Genomic DNA, 8626 nt, shown 5'->3' with positions numbered 1-8626 from the left:
TGCCGCTGCCGCCGCCGCAGGCAGCACCCCTGCGGCGGCGGCGGTAGCGCACGTGGCAACCCCCGCGCTTCCTTGCCTCCCATCCACCGGACCCCGTCCTGCGCTTCACTTTGTTTCGGGAGGGGCTGCTCACTGCTCATTGCTCATTGCTCATCGCACACTGCTCAACGCTCATTGCCCTATATCCCACCCAGCCGCAGGACTCTACTGCCGCCCGCGCCCCGCCCCATCTGGCCGCTTGCGCGCCCCATCCCCCCTCGATGGGGCCCGCCCACACCGGGGCCTCCCCCCTCCCGCCCACTGCTTTCTCAACGGCCTCGAGCCGGGGCTGCCCTCATTGCATACATAGTGCGCCTTTCCCTGCTTTTCTAGTGACCTAGCGTTACGCACTGCCGTTTGGCCAGCCCATGCTCCCGTACCGTTGCGTTTCTCCCCAATGCGCCATGCCACTTTGCCAGTCATACACACGTTTCGATGCGTGCCCTGTCAGCTGCTTGCGTTGCATGTCGCCTTGCTCCACCCCTGTTTTATTGCTTTCTCTGCTTTCGCCCGGTTCCCGTCCCGTTTCGGCGGGGAGTCTATGTTGCAAGCTAGTTCTTGCTTTACCAGACTTTAAGCCCACACAAGCAAGCGTCTTTTGCTGCAGGTGCTGACTGTTTTCTTCGGCTCCTTCATTGCGGGCAGCTTTGCGAATCAAATCAAACAGTTTGCCCAAGATCCAGGCAGCATCGTGACCGTGCTGGGCACTGCGGCACCGCAAACTGCCATCTTGTAAGTGCAGGAAGCAGATGCACAGCAGCGGAGGCCAGGGGACGGCCGGATAAATCTCGCCCCTACTGGTCGCCCCTGCGCCGCAGCTTCACTACGTACCTCATGCTTCAGGGGCTGCTGGCCAAGCCGCTGTCGCTGCTGCGCCTGTTTGGCCTTGTCATCTTCTGGATACGAACCAAGTGAGGGGGGGGGGGGGCACAGCGATGATACGTTGTCATCTTGAGGCAATGCCTGGGCAAGCCACACAGCTTCGTCCGGCTTTCCGGTTGTAGCAGGTTTGCCCCCACAGAGCGCGCAAAGGCCCGAGTGTGGCAGGACCAGCCTCAGACGTACGGCTCCCTCATTCCCGGTAGGGTAGCTGTACGCTGACTGCCCCACCGTCTTGCGTGCCTGTTGATGAAAGCGCTCGCGTAGTGCATCGCTTGTGCTGTGCCTGCTTGTTTATCCCCATGTTGCAGATGACACCATTGCGATTCTTCTGGGCCTGGTCTTCTGCATTATCTGCCCCCTGATAGCTCCCGTCTGTCTGGCATATTTTTCCATCACCTTTGTTGTTTGGAAATATCAGCTAGTGTTCGTGAAAACAGAGGCCTACCAAAGCGGCGGCCAGGCAAGAGGGCGGCAATGGGGGTATTGAAGTGCTCAGGCATGAGTGGCCTCAGCCTGGGCTGCTACTGGACCCACCTTCATCTATTTTACATGTTCTTGCAGGCCTGGACCCGGGTGTTTGACCAAATCTGCTTCTCCCTCATGCTCTTCCAACTTGTGATGGTCGGCATCATGGGTGAGTTCCCATCAAACACGCATCACACAGCACAGGCGCATTCGACGGCAGCCCGCTCATATTGTGACACGCAGTGGGTTTGCCTCGCGGCGTGCTTCATGCCTGGTGCAGGCATCAAGCAGATGGTGGCGCCACCCCTGGTTGTCCTGCCTCTGCTCCCATTGACGGCTTTCTTCTGGTGGTCCAGTCACAAGCTGTTCTGGAGACCGCAGATGGTGCGTGCATCGTCATGTGGCACCTTGCATGGGTCGCATGTTGAGCTGTGCCACCTGCCGAGCTGGCCAAGCATGCCCCCCAAACTTGCTTCTGGGCACTCTCCTTGGTGGGGCACAGACGCTGGCATTGGAAGATGCGGGGCGGCTGGATGATCAGGACAGAGAGGCCGATGAGGGTCGGGGCAGCCGGCGTGGCCCGGGCAATGATGTGGAGGCGCAGCAGACAGACGCTTCCCAGGTCGCTATCTGCTGGCCCATTTCTTCCTCATTGTAGCTCGCATGCATTTACCTGATTATTGCTGTCAAGTGGCTGTGCGAAACTGGAAAATGCTGCTGCTGCATGGACTGCTGCATGCAAGGCCGCTGCCGCCCTTGTCCCCGCCGGTCACCCATCGCCCCCTTTCCCCTGTGCAGCGTTACCTTAGCCCGGCATTCAAGCTGAGTGCTGCAGAGTTTGAGGCCTTTTTGCTGGAGGCTGACACCATGCTGCATTTCCTGGCCACCGGCGAGCAGAGCGAGGAACTAGAGGTGTTTGTGGGGCACACACACCTTAAGTTGACTTCTCTCCGAGGGCTGTGAAATCACGACACATGCAACTGTCTGAGCCCTTGCCTCTGCCATGCAGGTTATCCAAGCACGAGCCACAGCAACACAGGAGGCCGGCTACGAATCTGCAGAAGAGGAGATGGACTCAGTCCCTGCTTCGGGAGCGCCGCGAGCCAGCAGCAGCAGCAGCGGCGCTGCTGCAGGCCCCACTTCTGCGCCCATGGGTGACCTGGAGATGGGCACCATGAAAGCATAAGAGGCTGGCTCTCAGATTATGGCAGGTCTGCTGAGAGGTCTTCCCTTGAGCATGACCCACGAGGGGCACCAAAGACGAGCCAAACCGACTGACGGCATTAAAAAATGGGAAGCATGCGTAAACAGGGGGGTGACTGTAAGGGGCTCTGCAAAGAATGGATAGAATAGAAAATAAGAGTCGATTGTGGAAACGCATACTTTGGTGTAGCGCCCTGCCAGTTCACCACAATTGAGATGCCCGCACAGTGCTATGAGCATTGCTGGCGCACCAAGGCCAGCATTGGGATTCATTCAGAATCAGCAAGGCCCTGCTCCATTGGCGGGCCCTGCTGCGATGCCTTCAGCTGAAGGTGCTGCCAAAGCTGGAGGCGCCCACGCACACATTGCTCGTTGCCGCTGCAAGAGCTGGCTGGCCTCGGCTGCCAGGTCCACCAGCAGCGCCTGCTCCTTGGTAAACTTGCCCATCATCTGCAGCAAGAGCAGAATACCGGAGCCAGCCACATATCGTCGTCGCAACATTGAAAAACACAGACCCAGCGACATGAACTGCACTTCCACCGAAGCCAGCTGAACACAAGGCGGCTGCTCACAAACAAGCACGCACCTGTGCCTCCAGCGAGCGCAGCACGATGGCTGGCAGCAGCCAAGCCAGGAACACTAGAAGAAACACCTGCACCTTGAAGCAGCTCGCACTGGGGACTGCAGGCAGGCGGGCAGGGTGCAGGATCACAGTGGATTCGATAGCTACTGTGATGCAGTCAGGAGGGTTGAGCAGGGCGAGCAATTGGTACTCACAGTCGACGCTGCCAGCACCCAGGGCCAGCGCGGACGGGGGACAGCGCCAGGCGCAGCATGCCTGCCGCCCTGCCAAAGCAGTGGTGCTGGGTGGGCATTGTCTCGCATGTCCCAGTTCGCACAGTTGCAGCTCCATTGGCAGCACCACCAGGAGGATGAGGGGCTTGAAGCCCACGAAACGGTGGAAGCGCATGCGATACCTGCAGATACGCATAGGACCAGGCACGTGACCAGTCAGCATGCTTCACCTGCTTCTGAAGCGGTGGCAGAACCCAGTATATATGTCAGCATGGCAGGTCCACATCCATCATCCCATCCCAAGCGACTTGCATTAGCGCATTGCCACAACACTGTGCTGCTCAGCCCAAAGCTGGCCAGGAAGCTGGGCGCTGAGTCGCTACTCAGTTCCATGTGAAGGCGCACTACTTGGGCCAACTGCCCTCCCACAGAGTAATGGTAGCAGAAGCTGGAGCAGGGACAGGGGCCAGCATGGGTTGGAGTGAACGCGAGCTGAAGCAGTCAGCGGTGGATAACATGCATGGATAACCCTTTCATCACTCACTGAATCAATAGCAGGTGGCTGCGGTTGCGGATGTAAAACTGCTTGAGCCCCAGATGACAGAGCGCCGCAGGCAGCAGGCATAGCTGCAAAGTGTCTGGGGAACAGGAGGGAGTGGTGGCCGCCCGCCCACCGCCAAGAAGGACCAGGCATGTGTAGTGCCAACCCCTGGCCGACGCGCTGCCCATCTGACGGGCAAGACTCTTGCGGGCTGCAGGCCCGTAGCAAGGTGCCGCTGAAGGTCTTGTGCGACTGCTGCCCGGCAGGGCTGTGCGAGCCAGGGCGATGTGCGCATTGCAGCTGCATTGCTGAAACAATGCTTGGCTGTTGGGCGTGGGGTGAGCTGGCATTCGATTCTTTTTACTGACTCCACAGAACTCAACCCGTTACGTGTCCCACTCTCTGGCAGCTGGAAGAGAGGCCTGCCACCGCCTGCTGCAGAGATGGCGATGCTGCGCAAGACATTCACAGCAGCAGCCGCAGGGGGGTGGCTCCTGCGCAACACTGCCGTGGCAGCCAGTGGGGTGCAAGGAGCCGCAGGGTTTGGGCTGCAAGCGACTTCCTCTGCGCCCGCCGCCACCGCTGCTGCCGGCGCCACGCCCAGAGCACCCTGCTATAGCACTGATGCCAACGCCGCACATGAATACATTGACCGCCACCGGCCACACGAGGCGCCCGTGCACCGCCGGCACCATGCACAGCGGCATGGCCATGGCCACCCCCACCTCCATGAGCGGCACCACCGGTCGGCTGGCCCATCTGGAGAGCAGCTGGAAGAGCTGAGCTCGGAGTATGGCGTCCTGGACACCCGTTGTTTTAAGCACAATGTGTTCAAGCTTCCAGTGGCGCGGCAGCACGAGCTGCTGCAACATATCGAGGGCGTCGTCCAACACCTGCAGGTGATGGAGCAACACTGTCCTCGTCTTGTGCATGTTGGAACGCAGCTGCTGTCCATTGACCGCCGCACCCTGGTGTCCCTGTGCTCTTGCCGCTACCCATTGCCAGCAGGCTCTGGGCCTGGACTCTGTCGCGGTGGGCCGTCTGCTGCAGCATTGCCCTGCAATGTTCTCATTTCCTGCGGAGGAGCGAGCGGCGATACTGTTCGCAGAGCTGATGGGCGACCGCGTGGCGCGGACCGCATCGCAAGCAGCAGACCTGTTTGTGCGCTGCCCAGCGCTAGGCAACACCAAGCATGTGTTGCCCGAACTCGTGAAGGTAGTGGCAGAGCACCATGGCGCCTTGGAATGAAGTTGGGGGCTGGCGCTTCTGCAGCAGCATCGGCGAATGCAGCCTGGCGCGCGTGACGCGAACAAGGCATGCAGCTGACATAACTTTTGTTGATAATTACCTGCCCAAGCAACCAAGCAATGTGACCAATACTTCACTTGTGAGTTGCAATGGAGTTTCTTCTGAAGGGGCAGACGGGTGACGTCAACGGCAGCCGTGCACGACTCGTTATGGTGGTGGCAGGGGACACCTAGGTCATTGGGATGGGATGCTGCCATTGCAGCTCGACGACCGTTGCTCCCCACACCTCTGTTGGGCTCGGTGGCGGCGGCGGCATGCTGCGGCGTGCTGAGCTGGGGGCCATGGGTCGCCGCCACGCGGTGGACGATGTGTCCACACATACTCGATCATAAACTACGGGCGGGGAGGCCGCAAGAATGGAGGGGCCCTCTGCTTGCCCGGGGGTGCCGGCCTCTGCCCTGTCCGCGCGAGCAGCGAGACCGTCCTTCAAGCTAGCACGCCGATATGTGATCGCGCTGCCGACGCTGGCCACGCGGGGCCCGCAGGCGCGGGGTGCCTGGTGCATTGCAAAAAGTTGCTGCTCCCCGGTGCTCGTTGCTCCCCCGCCCGTGCAGTGTGCGCTGTAGCAGCCACTGAATGCAAAGTGACCCCCCCCGCACTGCCTGTGGTGCAGGCGGTGAGAGCCAGTCAAACGCCCACGACAGCGGCGGCGACGACAGCGGAGGACGAGCAGCAGCTTGTTGGGGTGGCAGCTCGGGGTGAGCAGAACCCTTCAGCCTCGGCTGCCCTCGATGTGGCAGCCCTGCGTGGTCGTGTGCCCTCCCCGCCTGGCGCAGCCGCGCAGCGGCGGGCGCAGCAGCTGCTGCCGACCGTCGTCTACGACCCTGCTGCCGCGGAAGACTACTTCAAGAAGCACCCGCTGCTGCTGGCGCGTCGGGTGGCCAAAGTGGGGGCCTACTTGATGCAGTTTGCCAGCGCACTGGTGGCCGCTCAAGTGGATGCCGCCGTGCTTGGTGTGCGTCCCGAGCCTGGGGTGAGCTGGCTGCTTCCACGCGCAAAAATGCCTCGCCAGTGGATGCTGCTTTGTTGAACTTCATGCTGCCTCGATGTCGGCTACAGGGCGACCTGGGACATGCCTTGTGGAGTGCAATGTTGTTGGATGGCAGCTGCGTTCTCATCAGCCCCATGTATGCCGATTTGCCTGTTCACCTCGCAGGCAGCTGCACCAGAGCTTGTGCTGCAGCAGCTGGCTGTCAAGCTGGGGCCCACCTTTGTGAAGCTGGCACAAACCCTGAGGTGAGACAGGGTGGGTGGTGCAGCACCGCACGATGCAGCAAGCCTGCATGCTCATGCGCGGTCGGCAAGCCTGCAACCTGCAACAGAACCCCAACCTGCTTCTGCTGTTGCTGCTGCTGCCCTCCTCGCCCAATCACTGCGGCGCTGTATCACTCTTCTGCCCCTCCTCCCACTGCAGCATGCGCCCCGACCTGATTGGCGAGGGCTACGCGGCGGCGCTGGCGCAGCTGCAAGACAATGTGGCGCCCTTCGACTCTCGCACTGCCATGAGCATTCTGGAACAGGAGCTGGGAGCCCCGCCCGACGCCATTTTCTCATACATCACCCCGCAGCCCATTGCCTCCGCCTCGCTGGGACAGGTGCGCTTGTGCCGGCAGCGTTTCCATAGCCACCGTCTGCATGCGCGGGATCGTGGGATGGGGTATGGGGGCATCTGAAGCTTGCATCAGAGGTGTGAAGCGGCACCAGTCTGCCTGTATCGTAGGTGTACCGCGCCACGCTGGCGGCAGACGGGCAGGAGGTGGCAGTCAAGGTGCAGCGGCCGGGCATCGAGCGCACCATTGCCCTGGATGTCTACATGCTGCGCCAGACCATTGGTGTATTGCAGAAGGCGGCCGGCATTCGCCGCGACCTGCGGTGAGTTTGCCTGCGAAGGGCGCGCAGGCAGGCTGCGCACCCCTGGGACCTTACAGCATTGGCTGGCTGCTGGGTTGGTGGCATGCGTGGTTGGGGCGGCGCTGTCTTTTGACATGTCTCCCTCCCTGCTGCGCCTTGCCCCTCCATGCCACCCTGTCACCAATCGCCTGCAGCGTGCTGGCAGACGAGGTAGGACGGTCGCTGTACGAGGAGCTGGACTTCCGGATTGAGGCATCCAATGCAGCAGAGTTCCGGAGGGCGCACTCCCACATGCCCTTCATCTCGGGTGGGTGGGCTGGCCAGCCCGGGGGGGGGACCAGGTTTCAGCACTCACTGCGCGTCCTGCATCACTTGGTGTGGTGCGTGCCAGCTGAGCTTTGCGTCAACAAAATCAACCGCCGCTTCGTGCTCCATCCGCGCCCCAACCTGCAGTGCCGGGCACGATGTACCGCTACACCACGCGGCACGTGCTGGTTTCAGAGTGGGTTGATGGTCGCAGTCCCTCGCAGCTGCTGGCTGCAGCCCAGGCGCCGCTGATGAAGCAGGACAGGGGTCGTGATGATGTGGCAGCGTTGGAGGAGAAGGAGCAGCAGCGGCAGTCGCGGCGCCAAATCCTCAACCTCGTGCGCATGGGCGTGCAGTGCTCACTGGCCCAGGTGCGGCGGACTGTAGTGTTTTTGCAAGGCACCGGTTGCGTCTTTTACAGAGTGCCGCCTGCAACGTGCAGCTGCTGGTGACGGGCGTGATGCACGGCGACCCCCACAGCGGCAACCTGCTGCTGCGCTCGGCGGATGGCAAGCTGTGTTATCTCGATTTTGGACTTGTGGTACGGGTCACGCCAGAGCACCGCCAGGCCATGATGGTGTGTAGTGGGGTGGGGCAGGCCTGTGAGTCAGGGAGGCAGGTTGGAGGGGCCTGTCAGGCATGCATCGCCTCGGAATGGTGTGGCTTGCCGCGGTGACGTTATTCGGATGCGTGGCAGCTGGTGTTCAGTCAACAGGGGCGGCGATGGAGAGCCCTCTGCCTTTGAGATTGCATGCACGTGCGCCCGGCTCGCACCCACCCATCACCTGCATGCATGCTGCCACGGCGCTGCTTAATGCCGCAGTCTGCGCTGGTGCACCTGGGGCTGGGCGAGTGGGAGCGGCTGGTGGCGGACATGGAAGCGCTTGACCTGCTGCGGGAAGGAACCGACAAGTGAGTGCTGTAGAAATGGCTACAGCGTCAGGTCAACAGAGGTCAAGCCTGTCTCCCTCTGCCTTATCGCCGAGTCATCATCCCCGCTGGCCTGCAGGGACCAGCTGGCGATTGATCTGCGCCGCGAGTTTACTGCGGTGATGGCAGAGGCTGAAGCCAAGTCCAGCATGAGCGGCGGGGCCACAGGAAGCATAATGGGCAGCGTCCTCGCCAGCATTACCGGCAGCATCGACCTGGATGACGCTGAACCTGTAGCTGCAGACCTTGCTGAACCACAGCTGCAGAGCGTGCTGCCGCTGCTCAGCCTAACCACTACCGCACTCA

The 8626-nt window shown here is 61.4% G+C and overlaps 2 protein-coding genes across 2 annotated transcripts; both read left to right on the top strand.

The window, feature by feature from the left end:
• Positions 1–1419: 1419 nt before the first annotated feature.
• Positions 1420–2572, top strand: CHLNCDRAFT_144065 (hypothetical protein; the record flags this gene model as incomplete). Its single annotated transcript, XM_005848737.1, has 5 exons — positions 1420–1555; positions 1667–1770; positions 1889–2008; positions 2185–2304; positions 2396–2572. The coding sequence occupies 5 exons, from the start codon at positions 1420–1422 to the stop codon at positions 2570–2572; spliced, it is 657 nt and encodes a 218-aa protein (XP_005848799.1).
• A 2997-nt stretch (positions 2573–5569) lies between these two features.
• CHLNCDRAFT_34951 (hypothetical protein) lies at positions 5570–8066 on the top strand (the record flags this gene model as incomplete). Its single annotated transcript, XM_005848736.1, has 9 exons — positions 5570–5718; positions 5847–6206; positions 6390–6469; positions 6648–6828; positions 6954–7105; positions 7279–7391; positions 7538–7603; positions 7676–7761; positions 7833–8066. The coding sequence occupies exons 1-9, from the start codon at positions 5590–5592 to the stop codon at positions 8064–8066; spliced, it is 1401 nt and encodes a 466-aa protein (XP_005848798.1). The 5' UTR covers positions 5570–5589.
• Between the last annotated feature and the right edge of the window lie 560 nt (positions 8067–8626).

This window comes from Chlorella variabilis (assembly GCF_000147415.1).
Source record: "Chlorella variabilis unplaced genomic scaffold CHLNCscaffold_7, whole genome shotgun sequence".
Classification (NCBI taxonomy): Eukaryota; Viridiplantae; Chlorophyta; class Trebouxiophyceae; order Chlorellales; family Chlorellaceae; genus Chlorella; species Chlorella variabilis.
The sequence above is the reverse complement of the archived record's forward strand: the minus strand, read 5'-3'. Positions and strand labels throughout refer to the sequence as shown.